The sequence below is a fragment of the Erythrolamprus reginae genome, chromosome 4, assembly GCF_031021105.1.
Source record: "Erythrolamprus reginae isolate rEryReg1 chromosome 4, rEryReg1.hap1, whole genome shotgun sequence".
Taxonomy (NCBI): Eukaryota; Metazoa; Chordata; class Lepidosauria; order Squamata; family Dipsadidae; genus Erythrolamprus; species Erythrolamprus reginae.
The window spans coordinates 67,125,472-67,146,678 of NC_091953.1; the positions used below are offsets into that span (position 1 = coordinate 67,125,472).

Consider the following 21,207-nt stretch of genomic DNA (forward strand, 5'->3'; position numbering starts at 1 on the left):
AATTCCTTACTTCCATACTTGTACTTAGAATGCATCACTGCTAGTCTATATACCCTTTATTTTCTAATTTATACCACTGTTCCCAGATCATATAGATCTATTTTCACTTCCTTATTAAGTGTTTTGATGAGCTGATCCATTTCTATACATTCTAAATTTTCTTGATTATGCATTCTTCAGTTGGTATATTGTGGTTTTTCCACATCTGGGCAAAGGATAATCTTGCTGTTATAATGATATGTAAAATTAGATATTAGTTTTTTCTTATCGTTGTTTCCTGTAAATATTTGTAGAAGAAATAGTTCCAGTTTCATTTCAATGCGTTGATTTTGTAATTTCCTCAATCCACTTCCTGACCATCTACCAGTACTGTTTAGCTTTAGAACAGGATTACCCCATATGAGTAGTATGAATATACCCCATGTATATTATGTTTGCACTTCTAGCATTTTGGAGATGTGTTAGAATATATTCTTGCAATCCTGGCTGGTGAGAGATGCCATCTGTGAACCAAAGAAATGTCTTTATGAGCCCATCTAATTATTTCATGAAACAAATCCTATTTTCTCCTCAAAAACGTTTTCTTTGGTTCCATGCGCACAGTCAGTCAAAACTGATCATATATTTATTGAATTCAATCACGTAGGAAGTTAACATCCTCCCCTCTCCTAGAAAAATGAAATATTCTAGGAAATATTAAAAAGGCAGAATATGACATTCCTTGTATGAGAAATGGAGAAATATGGATTTTTTTAGGCAGGAAGCAGACTCACTCTTAATAGCCCCCACCATCCTCAAGAGATCTTAATAGACCTCAGCACTTAAGAGATAAAGGGATGGCTAGGTTAAAGTGACCAGATTTTCACATTAGTAAAGAGGGACACCATTGACCGGGGGGGGGGGGGGGATGGAGCAAAAAAAAAGTATCTTCCTTTTTCAATCTCTCTTCCTCTCTCCCTTTCTCTCTATTTCTCTTTCTCTCCCTCCCTTCCTCTTTCTTTTTCTTCCTTCCTCTCTCTTTTCCTCTCTCTCTGTCTCTCTTTCTCCCTTCCTTCCTCTCCCCTTCTCTCTCTTCCTTCCTCCCTTTCTCTCTCCCTTCCTTTCTTTGTATTTCTCTCCCTCTTTCTTTTTCTTTCTCTTTCTTCCATCCTCTTTTTTCTCTCTTTCTCTTTTCCTTCTTCTCTCCCTCCCTCTATTTCTCTCCCTCTCTTTCTTTCTCATCCTTCTCTTTCTCTCTCTCTTCCTTTCTTCTCTCTCTCTCTCCCCCTCCATTGGTGGCGGGTGCCTACGCTGCCTCTCTCACTTGCTTCCGAGGCGACGCCAACCCAGAGGCAGAGGCAGAGGCAGAGCATGCTCAGTCTCTCCATTTTCCTCCTTTGGGGAAGAAAAATGCTGGGCCAGGATGGAGCCATCTCTATTTGCCGGAGTAGCTGCTGCTTGGAAGGAGCAGACAGGTTTCCCCGCCCGGCGCAAATGCGACTCTGTCCACCCTCCCCCATGCACAGCGGACAGGCTATCAGAAGAGGATGGGGGCAAATGCCTTGGCCACGCCTCCCTTTCCTTCCCCCCACTTTGCTATCAAGGCCAGAAAACCCTCCTGCCTGAGTGGCTCAGCTTCACTGAGAGAGTTGGCCAATGGCAATGGCCTGGAAAAGTGTCGAGCCAGGGGCAAGGACCAAGCAAAATTGGAAGACAAAGAGGGAGGGAGGGAAGCATGCAAAGAAAGAGAAAGAAAGAAAAGAAAAGAAAGGTGGAGAGAGGCGGGAAGGGGTGGTGGAGGGGTTAATCGGCAGCTGTGGGAGACTGAGGGGACGAAGAGCCAAAGGTGGCGAGGCCAGAAGCTGAGATTCCTTCTTCGCAGCTTCCAAGTTTTTTCCGCAACCGGCGAGTAGAATCTGCCAGGAAAAAACTTGGAAGCTGTGAAGAAGGAATCTCAGCTTCCGTGCTGCCCAAAATTGGCCGATGCGGAGGTCCAGCACTCTCCAGCCAGCGACTTCTTTGAAAAAAATTGGGACTTTTTAATAATGCTGCGGGACATGGGACAAATTGCTAAAAAGTGTGACTGTCCCGCTAAAAGCGGGACATCTGGTCACCTTAGGCTAGGTCTATTCATAGGCATATGCCTTCACCCAAGATCCAACAAAGGTAGGATTAGCCCTCTACCTATCTAGCAATAGAACTCACCACATAGCACCTAGGAAGATTACATCAACCAAGCTTGGGAGACAGACAGCTTACAGAGTTAGCTAAGACTGCTGCCCCCTGGGAATCTGACCACCAATCAGAATACATTTCTTACCCAGGAAAGGAAGCTCTAAGGTGGGGCCCAAGGCACTCCCAGCATCCCTCCCCTTTTCTGCTCAGGAACTCAAGGCACATGACCCTGTCCACCATTAAAACCATTTTTTGAAACAGCCACCATATTTTCAATGTCTTTTTCTGCACCTGGAACTGAATCCAGAAGGCTATGGGGAATTTTTTTTTTCTTATTTTACTTTTCCATCTATCATGTTTTATAATGTTATGTCGAATGTAAGTTCTGATATCATCAAATTAAAAAAAATGAAATCCTTAGTCAAGACTGCTGACATTTTAGCCACACATTAAATTTAATGCAAATTCCTATGAGAACAAGGAACAAGCTTGTTACAAGCTGCAGCTCTGTAAAAGCCCTTACAATGTCAATCTCCTTTAATGTAATCTTTCAAGGGGAAGCTGTTTAAAAACAGGTTGCCATAGTTACTTATGAAAGCTTGGAGAATTGGCCTTATCCTTCATCTAAACGCTGCTATTGTTCTTTTCTTTCTTCTTAAAATCCTTTTTTCCTTTTCCTTTCTAATATGTTAAATCTTCTTAAATTTGCTATATTATTTATTTCCCCCCTTTCATTAACACACAAGCACACACAAAAAAACTCACTCTAGGCAGTGAAGGGCTACCAAATATTTTATTACTACATTGTGGCTTATAAAGGATGCCCTGTATTTTCTTTCAACATCTTTCATGCAAATTGGATGCTCTGGGATGGAGCTCCATTTTTGCTACTCCACTGCATCCCCGCCCCCTCAGTCCAGGCAGCAGCCCACCCCTGACCCTAGATAGTAACACAATGAAGCATTAAAATTATGTAATCAGCTTAAAAACTTCTATTATCAAACAAATACTTTATGTGAGTTGTAGTGGTTCTTTTTTCAATGTTATATTCAACTTTGTATAAACATGCCAAATAATTTTATGCTTGTAATATTGACATTAAATTGTAATTATTATTGATAGAACACCTTTTTTCCTCTTCTTATTAGTCTAAGCTATTTAAATAAACATTAATAATCTTTAATTTTATTATGTAAACACCACTGCACTGGAACAGTACAATATATCAAGATATAAATCAACATAATAAAAAAGAGAAATGCTGTATCCTTTAAATAAAATCCATGGGTATCAATTTGTGGGATTTGTTTAATATTTGTCTTAGAAAAATCAAAATGAAAGCTATTAAGATGTCACAATGCACAATATTTCATTCAACATTCTGTTTTACTGTACATTAAGCCACATCATAACACCCTTTTTAAAAATAATACTTGCCCAATTCTACCTTCAATTTTCTCTCTCTCCTCAATGTTACCTCCTTCTTTTTTTAATTGTTTAATTTGATGCCAATATTTTCTCCCCATTTTCATTTGTTTACTATAAAGCCCAGTAAAATCATCGTGGATTGCAGTATAGTCATAAATTTGTTCATTTACCATGTCCTTTTTCTTTTTATCATTAAAGCATTCTTTTCTGAGTTCATCTTTTCTTCCTTATCTTCTTGTTCTTTGTTTTCATCATTGGAGAGGATATTAAACTCCTTTAAAAAATTGTTGTCCTTTAGTTCTTTTTCTCTTTCCTTTCCAATTCTCAGTCCAAGTCTCTTTTTAAATCCCATAAGGTATCTTTTGTTTCTTTTATTTCCCCATGAAGGTCTTTTAAAAATACCACCAATTCTTCATAATTACTTGTCTCCATGTCATCAATATCAAAAATTCCTTAGTGTTACAAAGTCCAGCTGTTAACAGATGTCCACAGGCTTTTTAGTATCTCAATTTATACCTTTACAGTCCCAATTTCTTATACTGTTGTGAGCTGCCCTGAGTCCTTGAGATTGTGCGGCATAGAAGTCAAATTAAACAAACAAACAAACAAACAAACAAACAAACAAACAAACACATTTGAATAATCTATAAATGTGAGTAAACCACATTGTAAAAATTATGATGATACTGATGTCACTGATGTAAATTAAGATACAAAAGAATAGTATTATTGTTAATATGAGACCATATGGCTTTTTATTGGGTGTATAAAAATGGTTGGGGAAAAACATTGAAGATGAGTTAAGATATTAAAGAAGGAGAGGCCCAAAATTAAGAAGCACAAGAAACAACAATTAGCTGTGTGACCAATCTGGAACAACCAATTCAATTTTGTTCCTGCTTTGCTACTGCTAGGTCACACAGCTAATTGTTGTTTCTTGTGCTTCTTAATTTTGGGCCAATCAAGCACAGTAATTCCATGGTCATTGAACCAATTTTTGGTGATTCTGGAAGTGAGGACAGGTGCCAAGTCCATAAAACTTGTCTGTGGAAGGAAGAATGAAGTGGACCACACCAGCATATGACATGGCTCCCCAAATCATGCAGACTGTGGAAACTTCACACTGGACTTCAAGCATCTTGCATTATGTCCCTCTCCATTCTTCCTCCATACTCTGGGTCCTTGGTGTCCAAATGAGATACAAAAGTTTTAGGGCTAAGAGCTGGCAGGGCATCCAGATGGATAGGCAGGTACTGGCCAATCAACCAAACATTGTGGTAGTAACACCATGACTCTGCAAGTTGTATTGCTTACCAGTTTGTTCCAGGTGCAATTCAAAGTGTTGATAATCACCCTTATAGCCCTTCATGGCATGAGCCCACACTACTTGAGGGACCATCTCACCCACTAGGATTGGCCTGTAGCACCCCTGCCAGGAGAGGTGGGTCCCATCAGCAAGATAGTTCTGGCTGGCAGGGTCTAGTAGGAGAGCCTTGTTAAAAAACAATCTTTAAAATTCTAATTTAAAAAAACCCTATCAATACCATTCATTCAACAATCAAACTAAGGCATCCATTGGTCAGGGTGGAAGAGCTAAGGAACCCCAGGCCTGGCGGCAAAGATGAGTTTTTAAACTCTTTCGGAAGGCGAGGAGGGTGGGGACAGTATGAATCTCTGGGGGGAGCTGATTCCAGAGGGCCAGGGCCCCCACAGAGAATGCTCTTCCCTTAGGTCCTGCCAGCTGACATTGCTTGGTCGACGGGGCCCTAAGGAGACCAACTCTGTGGGACCTCACCGGTCACTGGGATTCGTGCGGCAGAAGGCGGTCTCGGAGATAGTCTGGTCCTATGCAATAAAGGTCTTTCTAGGTCATAATCAACACTTTGCAGTCCGTGGAGTGATGATGAGATATGAGCATGTCTTGGAAGGCCCAAAACTGCTCGTGCGGCTGCATTTTGGACGAGCTGAAGTTTCCAAACACTCTTCAAAGGTAGCCCCATGTAGAGAGCATTGCAGTAGTCAAACCTCGAGGTGATAAGGGCATGAGTGACCGTAAGCAAAGACTCCTCGTCCAAATAGAGCTGCAACTGGTGCACCAGGCGTACCCAAGCAAACGCCCCCCTTGCCACAGCCAAAATATGGTGTTCTAATGTTAGCTGTGGATCGAGGAGGATGCCCAAGTTGCCAACCTATCTGAGGGGGGTCAATAATTCTCCCCCCCAGGGTAATGGACAGACAGATGGACATGTCCTTGGGAGGCAGTACCCACAGCCACTCCGTCTTGTCTGGATTGAGTCCGAGCCTGTTGGCATCCATCCAGACCCTGACAGCCTCCAGACACCAGCACATTACTTCCACTACTTCGCTGAGTGGACATAGGGTGGAGATGTACAGCTGAGTTTCATCAGCGTACTGATGGTAACTCAGCCCTTGGATGATCTTACCCAACAGTATCATGTAGATATTAAACAGCAGAGGGGAGAGGACTGACCCCTGAGGAACCCCACAAGGTAGGGACCTAGGAGTCGACCTCTGATCCCCCTCTAACAGTGACTGCGACTGACCAGAGAGGTAGGAGGAGAACCACCATAAAAAGGGTGCTTCCCACTCCAAAACCCTCCAGTCGGCGCAGAAGAATACCATGATTGATGGTATTGAAAACCGTTGAGAGGTCAAGAAGCACCAGGACAGAAGCACCAGGACAGAAGATAAAACCCTGTCCCGGCCCCGCCCGAGATCTTCCATCAGCACAACCAAAGCAGTTTCCGTGCTGTAGCCGGATGCTGTAGCCAAGGGCCTAGATAATCGTCTTCTTCCAAGAGCCCTTGGTGCTGGTAGAGACACTACCTTCTCAACAACCTTCCCAATAAAGAGGAGATTGGTGACAGGACGATAGTTGCTGAGGGCCTAGATAATCGTCTTCTTCCAAGACATTGGTGCTGGAGTGACACTACCTTCTCAACAACCTTCCCCATAAAGAGGAGGTTGGAGACAGGACGATAGTTGTTAAATACGGCCGGGTCCAGGGAAAGCTTCTTGAGGAGTAGGTGCACAAGTGCCTCCTTGTACAGAGCCAGAAAGGACCCCTCCCTCAAAGAAGCATTGGTAATCTCCTGGACCCAGCCAGGAGGGACATGGGTTCAGCAAATGGTGGTGGAACTCACAGCTCCAATGGCCTTGTCCACTTCATCAGGTGTCACCAGGTCAAACTCGCTCCAAACAGGTGGACTAAGATGGGCCCCTGTCACCTCAACTGACTCATTGTCAGCCGACTCTACTCCAATTGGAGTCGAGGTCAGTCCATATCTGAGCAATTTTATCTGTGAAAAACTCATTAAAAGCCTCAGCACTACCCTGCAAGGGCTCCCCAACTCCCCCCTGATTAAGAAGGGAGCAAGTCACCTTGAACAGGGAGGCTGGGCGAGATTCCGCAGATGCAATCAGGCCAACAGTGTATGCACATCTTGTCGACTTGATCGCCACTTGTAAATATTAATATGAGATTTTACAAGTGTTTGGTCAGATTCGGATCTGGTCTTCCTCCAACGCTTCTCTAGACATCTGGCGTTTCATTCCCCGGAGCTCCTCAGTGAACCAAGGAGACCTCCAGGGTCAGTTGCCAGAAAGAGATCCTAAAGCCTCCATCGCAGCCCTATTCCAGGCTGCAGCAAGCAACTCTGCCGAACTGTGTACAAGTGAATCCGGCAAAACCCCAAGCACCCTTTGAAAACCTTCTGGATCCATCAGGCATCTGGGGCAGAACCTCCTAATCAGTTCCGCCTCCCTGTGGGGAAGGATTGGAGCCTTAAAATCAAGCTGCAACAGAAAATGATCTGACCATGACAAAGGCAACGTCTCTAAGCCCCTTAATATCAGATCCTTACTCAACTGCTCTGAAAGGAATACTATGTTGAGAGTGTGCCCCCTTTCATGGGCTGGGCCCTGAACTAATTGGGTCAGGTCCATGGTTGCCATAGTGACCATGAACTCCTGCACTAACCCAGAGGATTCACCAAGCAACGGCAGATTAAAATCTCCAAAGACAATAAGTCTGGGGGACTCCATCGCCAGCCCAGCCACCTCCTCGAGTAGCGCAGGCAGGGCTGTTGACACACAGCTGGGAGGCAGGTACATGAGCAACAAGTCCACCTGTACTCCTAGGTACAACCTCATGAGAAGGGACTAGGTCCAACCTCATAAGCCTACACAGTTTGATGGTCTTTTTGGCTATAATTGCCACTCCTCCCCCCTTCCCTGGGGTCGTGGCTGGTGCCACACCTGAAATCCATCTGGGCATATTTCTGAGAGAGGAACACCTCCCTCCAGTCCTAGCCAGGTCTCAATCACACACGGCAGGTCTGCCTCCAACTCCAGGAGTAAATCCTGGATGAGAGGAGCTTTATTTACAGCAGACCTGGCATTGAGCAGCAACAGCATGAGCCCAGAGTCCGGATTTTGCTTGTCACCAGTTCTCCGGGTTGAGTCCATGGGGCTGGAACAAGGGACCGCTTTCAAGCAGTGGCCCTTTTTCCCCCGCAAGCAGTCAACCCCATGTGTCCCGCCATATCTGCCTCTCCCAAGCACGACCAGAATATTTTGTCCCTCTTCTACCCCAGAGATGGGCTCCCCTGCTCCTCCTGCCTCCAGGCTGCCAGGCAGACTGACCCTTCCATTCAACCCATTCATTTATAATTCAGACTTTCAATCATATCCATTCAACCAATATTGCAGACAGCCTTCCTTAAAAAGAATTAGTTAAATACTTAAATACAATAATAACATATATATTCAAATGCATTAAAAATGTACATTTCATCATTAGAAAACCTATCCAGTCAATCTATCCCATTCATACACATTCATCCAAAACTTCTATTAACTAATTAATTAAAAATATTGTCAGAATTAAAAAGTACATAAAAAAGAATACATTTAAATATATATATAGGTCCTGATCTGATCTGATATATATAGGTCCTTGATCTCTGATTGCAATTATTTAATTCTTATGAAGAAACATCAGCTGTTTGATCCATTTTCAGTGTTTTATGTATTCTTGATCTTCCAACCCCTACGTCAGAATGGATAGTTTGGCTGCTAAATACTAGGTCTCTTTTCCCATGTTTCCCCAACAGTTCTATGCCATCTTGCATACAATAATGTTGTATTAATTCAAATATCTTCCCATTTATTCAGGCATAAGTTCTTCCATGTTTGAAAATTATCATCGTAGCATCTTTGTGTGGGCAATGGCTCTGTAGTTAAAGATGATGAGCTTAACAGCTAGGAAGCTGTCCTGCCATGCTTCAAGATTCGAGAGCCATGTGAGGGGGTGAGCTCCCATTCTTGTACTAGCCGTTCAAAGGCATGCAAATGCAAGTAGATAAAAAGGTAACACTTCAGTGGAAAGGTAACAGTCTGGCCACATGACCATGGAAGTGTCTTTGGACAACATTGGCTCCCTTGGCTCAGAAACAGAGATGATCATCAGCTCTAAAGTTGGACATGACTAGTCAGGGGAAACATTTATCTTTACCTAAAGTGCAGACACTGACAAAAATGCTTCTGTAGAAAATGTTACCTTGGATTTATTATAAAGTTACATTTTCTACAATGAAAGAATGGTATCTGGCCTTATCAGGTAGCTTCAGGAAAGTAGAGGAACCATCACAGATCCCCATCAATATCAGCTGTAGATTTATTTTTTATTTCTACCTTTCTCAAACCTTCTTCCTTTGAACTCCTTTTCTGGCTTGTCATTCCAAATTGGGGAAAAAGACCATCTCCTCCCATAAGTAGTAAGCCCAGAAAAGCTGTGAATTCTTGGGTGATCCCTGTGGAATTTAAAGGTAGACTGTCATTACACTTCAAATAATTAATTCTATTCTTGATGTTAAATATTCAAATTGTTAGACATTGTAATATGTTCATTGAATCCAACTTTATCCCCGTAGTTCTTGGAATAATATCAAGTTTATAGACAGTTAAATAATAAAAGTCTCATATGCTAAGTCTTCAAGATTCTATCAACTACAACTAGAATAAAATAGAATTTGGTAATACTTTTTCTAAGTTGTTGGTCTTATATTCTCAATTTAATGCTAAAGAGTTGTTTTTCACATTTTTTATTTGTAGGTTATTTCTTGCAAAACTTAAATTGCTGTGGAAATTTTTGTGCCATTATGCAACAAAGCTTTCTGTTGTTGTTATTGTTGTTTAGGTTTAGCTGCAGCCAAGTTATTGTATGACTCGGGACTGGATGTTGTAGTCTTAGAAGCCCAAAACAGGGTTGGAGGAAGAACTTATACAGTAAGAGTAAGTACCGTGTGTGCATATCTTTCTATGTCTGTAATTTTCTACTATAGTATGTGAAAAATTAGAGTTATCCAGTATTTTGCTGTTAAAATTGGCTCTGCATGTTTTATCTGCTCCTTTAATCAGGAAGCCCTGCTGACAGCCACTGATGCCTTAGTCAATTATGACTTGACTTTTGTTAATGGAGCTTGATGACCCCTTGAGAATTTCAATTGATTCAGCATACAGTGGCATGGACAGTTACTGGCACTTCTTGCTATCCCAATGTAATTATTCTAATTCAGGGGTACCCAACCTCCAGGCCATAGCCCACTACCTGGCCATGGCCTATTCACAACTGGGCCATGCAAATGGTGGGCCAATGCGATGCAATGCAACGTGCAGCTCAACTCGCACAAGTGGCGGGCCAGTGCACATACATGTATAGCTGCATGACGCCAGCTGCTTGTGTGCATATGTGTGCATGTCAACCTGATTCCCCTTTGCCATGTCCAGCCCTGGGTGTGGCTAACCAATGGGAGCCAAGGTTGCCTGATTGTTCACGCCCTAGGACATTACATCCCTCAACTTTCACGTTTGCACAGATGTACTCCGACAAATGTGCAGGCTATTGTCGGCAACGACTAGATCTATGGGCTACTTCTGGCTCCCTTTCTGGATCAGGACTGGACTCTGTAGATCTTGAAATGTCCGTATTCAAAGGCAATGGGGGAAGGGCTGCTTGCTCCACTACCTGCACTTCTATAGGTTGCTCATTTATACTATCTGGGTTATTTCTCACAATAGGCATTAAAGGCTCATCTGCTAGGATATCCATCTCCGGTCTGGAAATTACTCAAGACCTTAATTGATTCAGATTTATTTATTTATTTATTTAATTGGATTTGTATGCCGCCCCTCTCCGAGGACTCTATGGATGTCTATGCCACTCCCTTCCATCCCCCAAAACTACTCTATAAGAACAAGGACCTAAAACTGCCACAATTGTGCCTGCCAACCACAACGCATAATTCCTAGCCAGGTTTGGTTGAATCCAGCAGGGTTTAATTCACATATTGGGGATGTACTCGATTGAGTTGGGTATGGAGATGTCTTCCCATAAGTAACTCAGCTGGTGATTTATTTGTAGATATGCAGGGTGTCATAAGTTGTGCATGCAAAAAGGCAGCAACCTTCTGTTGCCAATCCCCTTCACGCATTTTAGCCAGATATTCCTTTGTAATGTGCACCATCCTCTCTACCAACCCATTTCCCGCTGGATACCATGGCGCTATCAGCCCTTGCCTAATCCCCTTAGATTGCAGGAAATGCATACAAGTAGGTGAGGTAAACTGTGGCCCATTGTCCAAAATAACCAGATCTGGGAGACCATGTGTAGCAAATAAAGCCATAAGACAGCGAATGATGGCCTCCGATGCGGTGGACGATATAAACCTCCAACCAATGGGAAAATGTGTCCACCACAATTAGAAACATCTGACCTCGCAGAGGACCTGCCAGATCTATATGAAGATGAGACCAAGGTGCACTTGGAGTTTTCCAAACTCTTGGAGTTTCCCAAACCCTGCCTGAGGGGAAAATGGCCAGGATTCCTGACACACTTGACACATAGCCACTGTGGCTTCAATCTCCTTATCCAGGCTTGGCCACCACATATATCCCCAGGCTAAGGACTTCATACGTACAACCCCGGGGTGTGCTTGGTGCAGCAACTGCAAAATTGGTTGATGAAGTACATGTGGAATAACCACACAATCTGCCCATAACAAACACCCCTTTATAACTAAAAGCTCTCCTCTCCTAAGTTTGTATGGATCAAATTCTGAAGTTGACTGCATATTAGGCCATCCACATAAAACCCACGATATAACCTTTGATAGGGTTGGATCTTTTGCTGTAGCATAGGCAATCTCCACTGCCGTTATGGGGAGATTGAGTTCTGAAATAGCTAACACCGTAGCAGCTGGGGCCGGTTCACTAAGCCACATAGGTAGAGAGCAACGACTCAATGCATCTGCATGAGCAATGTGTTCACCTGGCCTATATATCAAATTAAATTAATAATTTGCTAGGAACACAGTCCACCACATCATATGCGGGGACATTAATTGGGGTGACTGCCTATCTTTAGAAAGAATTCCCAGCAATGGTTGATGGTCTGTAATTAATGTAAATTTATGGCCGTACAGGTAGTTGTGGAAACAGCAAACACCTGCTATCAAAGCCAAAGCCTCCTTATCAATCTGCCTGTAATTCCTCTCTGGTGTAGCAAGGGTACGGGAATAAAACGCAATTGGTGCTTCCGTTCCATTAGGCAGACGGTGGCTTAAGACTACACCCACCCCATAATCCCATGCATCACAGGCCAGAACTAATGGTAATTGATCCGAATACTGGGCTAAAACAGAATTTGAAACTAGGAGCCCTTTGATTTCAGCAAAAGCTACATTTTCACACTCTCCCCACCACCACATAGGCCCCATGTCCAAAAGCCGATGTAATGGTTCTGCTACCAAAGCCTTGTGAGACAAGAAAATAGCATAAAAATTCAAAAGGCCTAAGAAAGCCTGCAACTCAGCTTTGGAATGGGAGGGGGGAGGAGCATCTACAATAGGTGTTGTTTTAGCGTGGGTGGGAAGAATGCACTTGGCATCCACTAAAAACCCCCAAAACTCAACTGAGGGGGCTAAAAATATACATTTCGATGCTTTCACTCTCAGCCCTACCTCCTCAAACTTCTTCAGGACTGCCCTTAATCTTTCTAGCAATTGCTTTTCATTAGGTGCAACCAATAATATGTCATCAAAGTATGGGAGCGCCCCAGATATTCCTCTAAGGAAACGCTCCACTAACCCCTGAAATATACCAGGGGCTATGCTTACCCCAAATTGTAACCTTTTGCACCTAAAGGCACCCCTGTGGGTGGAAATGGTTTGGGCCTCAGCTGCACTGTCATTGACCGGTAACTGCTGGTAAGCCTGAGTGAGGTCTAAATGCGCAAAAACCTTTCCCTCCCCCAGTGAGTGCAGTAAATGCTGCACTACCGGAACGGGATACCCTTGCGGTGCCAAGGCACGGTTAATTGTACACTTATAATTGGCACAAATTCTCATGCTTCCATCCAGTTTGAGTGGAGTTACAACCGGAATCTCCCACTCAGCTTGTTCCACCGGTTCAAGGACCCCTTGTGCCAACAATTTGTCAATTTCTGCATCAACTTTAGGTCTCAGTGGCAATGGGATTCTTCTAGGCTTGAGTCGAATAGGGTGAACCATAGGGTTAAGGTTAAAAGTCACTGGGGGGCCCTTGTATCTACCTAATTGTCCATCAAAAACTGTGGCGAAGTCCCTAATCAATAATTGTTCCCAAGTAGAGGCATTTACTAAGTCTATGCCCTCAATAGAGAACCCTAAGGCTTTAAACCAGTCAAGTCCTAAAAGACTGGTCAATGGTGCTTCAACAATTGCCAAAGGTAAGCTCCCAGAAAATTCCTTATAGCTGACTGGAAAACACCCCCTTCCAATAACAGGAATCGTTGTTCCTTGGTAGTCTCTCAGTTGTACTGGACATGAGTCTAGATGTTTCTTGGATATGTCAGGAAAAACACCTTTCAATGTGTTCCAAGACATTAATGACAGTGCCGAATTATGCAAAAAAATATCAATGTTGTATAATGATAGATGCATTGACAAACATTTTCCTTTTTTCCATTCATGTTATAAATACCTATATTCATTTACTAATATGCTATTTTCCCCTCTCAACCAGAATAAGCATGCCAAGTATGTTGACTTGGGAGGAGCATATGTGGGACCTACACAAAACCGTGTTTTACGGCTGTCTAAGGAGTTAGGACTAGAGACTTACAAAGTGAATGAAGTTGAGCATCTTATCCATCATGTCAATGTAAGAGCAACTGTTTCTTAACTTATTTTATGATGTGGAAGACTCATAAAGCTTTAATAATTTTTAAAATTTTCTAATTTGGAATAGTTTGTTAAATACTCAGATTAACAAGATATGAAAGATTTCTAAAGGTTAATGAGCAACATCATTTCTGAAAAATATGATTGAATTATTTTCTTCAGTTTGTATAATTTTCAAAAGTTTTCTTCAATTTGTATTATTTCAGGAAGTCAGAATAGCCAGAATATTTTATTTAGCATAAAGATTGAAAGATAGATACAGCTGCGGTGGTACTATAGAGGTTAGCTACAGAGGTGGGTTCTAACTTACCTTTCCACTGGTTTGCTTCCTCCCACACCATGTGGCTCTATGTGCATTGCGTGCCCTGTGGCATTGTTCACCACATGGTGCATGAGCAGAAACAAAAAACAAGGTGGCGGCACTCATGAACCAGCACTGACTAAACCGTCTCCCTGACATCACCACCAGTTTTCTAACAGTTCGAACCGGTTAGAATCAGTAGGAACCCACCTCTGGTTAGATAGTTGGCAGAAAAATTTTGGCTATTTATTTTAGAGGTATCTCCTATCAAATATGTTTAGTGGTTGACCTCTAGTCATGAATATTGTGCAGTGTTATGTCAACACCAACGATCAGTGTCAAGGCCATGAACCTCAGGGCAAAGAGTCTATTGAAACATGAGACAGACAAGAAAAAAACCAGGACATTTGATTTCAACTGTCATGATATAAGAGAGAACTGCAGTCTCATGCTGACAAAATGCAACCAAGATTCTTCTGTGTCATATGTCTAGGAAGCTTTGACTTTTTGACATTGATCCTTTGGGTTAGGAATAATTAATAATTATATTTTCAGAAATAGTTTTAAAAGATGCTGACTTTTAATATCCTTATTCCAAAAGAAATTTAAGTTAGAGCCATACTAGCTAAAATAGATTAAACCTATTTGTAATTCCATCTCTTCTTTATTAGATAGTGTCTAACTATCATAGAGCTTTCTTATGCTACTTATTTACTGTTTATTATCCTGTCTTTACTATTTTTATGAATAAGTCAAGGCAGTGGACAAACCTTCCTCCTACTTTTTCCACAGCTGGGAATATGTTGTGCTGAAAGAGATTGACTAGCCCCAAATCACCCAGCTGGCTTTCATGTTTAAGGCATTATGAGCTCTGAAGACTCCCTAAGGTTTCAATTTTGCTGCCCTAATGAAATTCTGAGTATACAAGTAAAGGTGTTAAAAGAGAATCACTCTTTCAAACCTGAACTATTGAACATTTAAATGAACACCATTTTGTGTAACATCATTTTATTTGTGATACCAAATAAATTGAAATGTAACACTGGCCCATAAAATCTTTCCTATCTAATTATGCATACCATGATCAATTTATTATCATGTGATTATCATGTTTAACTTGTATTTTTAAATAATTTGTCAATTTAACCAGATACATTATCAAATGCTTAGGAAAGCAGCCTAACTAAATCCAATTATATCAATAATAGAAAGCAATAAACTTCATTGATGTAAACAAAAAGGCTATCTGGTCAAAAATCCTGCTTATCACCAGTGAAGGGCTACCAAATTTTTTACTACCACACTGTGGGCATGGCTTATGCAGGACGCCCTGCATTTTTTTTCAACATCTTTCAGTGCAAATTGGGTGCTCTGGGATGGAGGTCCAGTTTCGCTATCCCACTGCATTTTCCCCGGTCTGGGCAGTAGCCCACCCCTGCTTATCACTATTATGAAATTTCTAGACTGTGGTAAGCATTTCTTACATGTTATAAATAGTGAATAAACATTCTGATGTTTTCCAGTTGGTATTCCCTATAATTCTGAATTTATCTGAAATTGAAAAAGAATTCTTAAGTATTCTTATGTAGAAGTGTAAACTCTCTTAATTTTTGGTTTCCAGAGAGCCTCCTGGGGGATGGAGAAGGTTGTTTTTACCCTCCCCTGGCTCCAGGGAAGCCTATAAAGCCCGGTGAGGGCAAAACACGAGCCTACTGGGAAACAGGCCGTTTCTAGCCTCCAGAGGGCCTCCAGGAAATGGGGGAAGCTGTTTTCGCCTTCCCCAGGTATTGAATTATGTGTGTCAGCACTTGTGCATGTGCGATAGTGCACACAAATGCTCTTTTGGCACCTGAGGGGAAAAAAAGAGTTGCCACACTGTCCTATAGTATCAGATATTGATCTGGAGAAAAGAAAAATCTCTATGCTCTTTCCCTTGCTATTGCCAGAATATTGGTACTAGTAAATATAATTTAAAAGACAGGATTGGATAGTGAAGAGATTGGAGTAAGAAAAGTGGATGACATATAGACTTCTTATTGATGTGGTTCCTGTTTCTACCAGATAATACAAGTCATGACTAAAGCGATGTGGTTGTTGACATATGATTTCCTAATATTTTGCAAAACAACTAAGTCAGAGTTGAAAATAGGACAGAAAGAGAGACTGCATCTTCTTCAATATCCCCTTTTCATTACTTTGAATGCTCCTGCTATTTCTGCTGTTCTGTCTTTGCTCATTTAGATGTTAAAGTTATTCTTACCAAGGCTGGCCACTAATAGATGGTATTCAAATACAACTTATTAGCACTAATATGAAAAGGAGAGTTTTACTCTCCTTTTTCCAACTGTGGTTCATACAGAAGTATAATGGAAATGATGTGTATTAGGATTCACATCATATCCTGGACCTTTTAATTGTATCTAGATGGAATAACTATCAATTTTGAGTTGTTTCTTCTTTAATTGATCTTATAGGGTAAATCTTATCCCTTCAAGGGGCCTTTCCCTCCAATGTGGAATCCCATTACTTATTTGGACTATAACAATCTATGGAGGACACTGGATGAAATGGGAAAAGAGGTAAGATTTGGACAAGTTGCAACTTGAGATATGGATGTAGTTGTTTAGTCAAAAAGCTGGCTGGGGAATTCTGTAAGATGAAGTCCATACATATTAAAATTACTGAAGTAGGCTGCATGGTTTTTGGTCAGCAAACATTTGGTGATTTAAAAAAACCCTTCAAAATATTCATTCATGCCACTCATCTACTATACCAGCTCAGAGCAAAATACCTTCCTCTATTAAAACCCTGTAACATGTGACAAGAACTGTTATAAAAGCTGACTAATTTAAAACAATTCAAGAAAGTCTTTAATTTTGAAGAGCAATCATTCTCTTGTTGTAGTCTGGGGAAAAATCATTGGAATCTAATAAAAAGATTGGTGATTATTACACTGTTGCATGATCATCTCTGTGTTATGTTTTTTCTTTACACGTGGGACCTTTCCTTTCCTAGATTCCTAATGAAGCTCCATGGAAAGCACCACATGCAGAGGAATGGGACAAAATTACCATGGAACAGTTGCTAGATAAAGTGTGCTGGACGAAGTGAGAAGTAATTTTATATTGTATACCATGTCTGTACAATAGAAGATAATAGTATCCAAAAAAAGTACAGTGGAACCTCAAGATAGGAACCTAATTGGTTCCAGGGGGAGGTTCGTAACACGAAAGGTTCGTAAGACGAAACATTGTTTCCCATAGGAAACAATGTAAAGTCAATTAATCCGTGCAACAACAAAAAAAACACGCAAAAAACCGCTGCCGCCCGGCTGTGACCTTTTAAAACAGCCTGGGGGCTGTTTTAAAAGGTGACAGCCGGGCAGGGGGGCTTCCCAGCAACCTCCCGAACCCGGAAGTTCGGCAAAAGTTCGGGGTTTGGGAGGCTCCGGGCCGCATTCGCCTTCCTCCGCCACCACCAGCATCCAGCTCTTCCTCCGCTTCTTGCTTCTCTACAAAATGACAGCCAGGCGGCGGCCTGGAAGCTGGGAGGGGGGCGGAATATGGGAGGAGAGAGGCAGCCTCCATGCTTTTCTTTCGGCGGAGCGAGAAGCAGAGGAGGAGCTGGATGCTGGTGGTGGCGGAGGAAGGTGAATGCTGCTTGGAAGCTGGGAGGGGGGGCGGAATATGGGAGGAGAGAGGCAGCCTCCATGCTTTTCTTTCGGCGGAGGAGCTAAGTGGCCAAAGACGTTCCGCCCCCCTCCCAGCCTCCAAGCCGCATTCGCCTTCCTCCGCCACCACCAGCATCCAGCTCCTCCTCTGCTTCTCGCTCCGCCGAAAGAAAACCATGGAGGCTGCCTCTCTCCTCCCATATTCTGCCCCCCTCCCAGCTTCCAAGCTGCATTCGCCTTCCTCCGCCACCACCAGCATCCAGCTCCCGGCCAAGCAGCCAGGGAAGCCGAGCCGGGCATGGCGGGGAATATCGGCGCGGGAGGCAGGAGACGGCCGCCGTCACCGCCATACGCGGCTCGGCTTCCCTGGCTGCTGCTCCGGTCGCCCGATTGTCTCCTGCCTCCCGTGCCGATGTTCCCTGCCAAGCCCGGCTCGGCTTCCCTGGCTGCTTGGCTGGGGGGGGGGGGCTCGGCCGAAAGGAGCTGGAGACGCAGAGCTGAACACACCCCTTCATCCCCAAAGGCCGGCCTTTTTGTCTGGGAGGGAAGATGACGTGCCGGCGGCACAGGGGCGAGGGGCGGGAGGCAAATCGCTGCGTCTCCAGCCCCTTTCGGCTGAGGCACCCCCCCTGGCCAAGCAGCCAGGGAAGCCGAACCGGGCTTGGCGGGGAACATTGGCACGGGAGGCAGCTTCTGCCGGACACGGGCAATGGGCGGGACAGAGAAGCGGGGAGAATCAGGAGGTTCCTTTGGCAGCTGGGGGCTGCCTGGCTTTGTTGTTTTGGCTGCAGCGGGTGCCAGGCAGCCTCCAGCCGCCAAAGGAACCTCCTGATTCTTCCCGCTTCTCTGTCCCGCTCATTGCCCGTGTCCGGCAGAAGCTGCTGCCTGATTGCTCTTTGCCAGCGGGATGCAAAGTGCTGGGGTGGGGTGTCCTGACAGCCCCCCCACCCCAATGCTTCGCCTCCCGCCGGGCAAGAGCGCTTGGGTGGCAGCTTCTTCTAGATACGGGCGATGGGCGGGACAGAGAAGAGAGGAGAATCAGGAGGTTCCTTTGGCGGCTGGAGGCTGCCTGGCACCCGCTGCAGCCAAAAAAACAAAGCCAGGCAGCCCCCAGCTGCCAAAGGAGCCTCCTGATTCTCCCCGCTTCTCTGTCCCGCCCATTGCCCGTATCTAGAAGAAGCTGCCACCCGAGTGCTCTTGCCCGGCAGGAGGCGAAGCATTGGGGTGGGGGGCTGTCAGGACACCCCCCCACCCCAGCACTTTGCATCCCGCCGGCGAAGAGCAATCAGGCAGCAGCTTCTGCCGGACACGGGCAATGGGCGGGACAGAGAAGCGGGGAGAATCAGGAGGTTCCTTTGGCAGCTGGGGGCTGCCTGGCTTTGTTGTTTTGGCTGCAGCGGGTGCGGAACCCACATGGCTGGGCTCCGCAATGGAGACCGCCGGCCTTCCCAGGCTGCTGGGAAGCCGCCCGGCTGTTTTAAAAGGTGACAGCCGGGCTGGGGGACTTCCCAGCAGCCTCCCGAACCCCGAACCCGGAAGTTCGGCAAATGTTCGGGGTTCGGGAGGCTGCCGAGAAGCTCCCCAGCCCGGCTGTCACCTTTTAAAACAGCTGGGCGGCTTTCCAGGAGCCTTCCGAAGCCGAACGCCAAACCCGAACTTCCGCGTTCGGCGTTCAGAGGCTCCTGGAAAGCCGCGCGGCTGTTTTAAAAGGTGACAGCCAGGCTGGGGAGCTTCTCAGCAGCCTCCCGAACCCCGAACTTTTGCCGAACTTCCGGGTTCGGGGTTCGGGAGGCTGCTGGGAAGTCCCCCAGCCCGGCTGTCACCTTTTAAAACAGCTGGGCGGCTTTCCAGGAGCCTTCCGAAGCCGAACGCCAAACCCGAACTTCCGCGTTCGGCGTTCAGAGGCTCCTGGAAAGCCGCGCGGCTGTTTTAAAAGGTGACAGCCAGGCTGGGGAGCTTCTCAGCAGCCTCCCGAACCCCGAACTTTTGCCGAACTTCCGGGTTCGGGGTTCGGGAGGCTGCTGGGAAGTCCCCCAGCCCGGCTGTCACCTTTTAAAACAGCCGGGGGGCTTCCCAGCAGCCTCCCGAATGCCAGTTCGTAACTCGAAAAAAGTTCGTAAGAAGAGGCAAAATTTTTCTGAACCCCGGGTTTGTATCACGAGTTGTTCGTAAGACGAGGGGTTCGTATCTTGAGGTACCACTGTATTCCATACTGAAAGATAGAAAGAATCTTAGAAATCCATAAAAAATAGTTCCTTAGTCAATTTTATTTTACAATTAAATGATCTGATGACATAATTTGCACATTAAAGTTTAGGTGTTTAGATCTGTAAAATATAGAGAGCTTTATACATACATACATACATACATGCATGCATGCATGCATGCATGCATACATACATACATACATGTGTACATACATACTGCTTCTGATATTTAAGCCAGATTCAATTTATATGCCACTACTCTCTGAGGACTTGGGGAGACTTACAACATATAAAAACAATGCAACAACATAATCCAATTGATTTACAACAGTTAGACTCTTGTGGAAGGTGAGAAGGGTGGGGGCAGTGCGTATTTCTGAGGGGGATATGATTTCAGAGGATCAGGGTCCCCGGAGAAAAGGCTATTCCGCTAGGCATTGCCAAATTACATTGCCTAGTTGATGAGACCAGGAGAAGGCCGACTCTGTGGGACCTAACCGGTCGCTGGGACTCATGCGGCAGGAGGTGGTCCCGCAAGTAATCTGGTCTGATGCCATGTAAGTGTTATCATAACTAACACTTCGAATTGTGTCTGGAAACCAATCGGCAACCAGGGCAGTCCACAGAGTCCTGGGAAAACATGGGTATATCTGAGGAGGCACATGGCCGCTCACATGGCTGCATTTTGCATGATTTGCAGTTTCCGTACACTCTTCAAAAGTAGCCCCATGTAGAGAGCATTGCAATAGTTGAACCTTGAGGTGATAAGGGCATGAGTGCTGTGAGTAAAGACTCCCTGTCCAGATAGGGCCACAACTGGTGCACCAGGTGAACCTGAACAAACGCCCCCTTTGCCGCAGCAGAAAGATGATGTTCCAAAGTCAGCTGTGGATCAAGGAGGATGCCCAAGTTGCAGACCTTCTCTGCGGTTCCCCCTCCAGAGTAATGGATAGACAGATGGAGGTGTCCTTGGGAGGCAGAACCCACAGCCATTCCATCTTGTCAGGGTCAAGTCTGAGCCTGTTAACACCCACCCAGACCCTAACAGCCTCCAGGCATGGGCACATTACTTCCACTGCTTCATTGAGTGGACACGGGGTATAGCTGAGTATCATCAGCATGCTGATGGAAACTCACCCCATGCCCTCGGATGATCTCATCCCATGGTTTCATGTAGATATTAAACAGCAGAGGGAAGAGGACTGA

The 21,207-nt window shown here is 44.4% G+C and overlaps 1 protein-coding gene across 1 annotated transcript in view; it reads left to right on the forward strand.

Moving 5' to 3' along the window:
* LOC139166677 (amine oxidase [flavin-containing] B-like) overlaps positions 1-21,207 on the forward strand; it is a 67,768-nt gene that overhangs the window by 17,456 nt on the left and 29,105 nt on the right. Inside the window, exons 2-5 of the mRNA XM_070750526.1 lie at positions 9,803-9,897; positions 13,666-13,803; positions 16,599-16,703; positions 17,140-17,231. Coding sequence (XP_070606627.1) covers positions 9,803-9,897; positions 13,666-13,803; positions 16,599-16,703; positions 17,140-17,231 — 430 coding nt within the window. The remainder of the gene's footprint in view (positions 1-9,802; positions 9,898-13,665; positions 13,804-16,598; positions 16,704-17,139; positions 17,232-21,207) is intronic.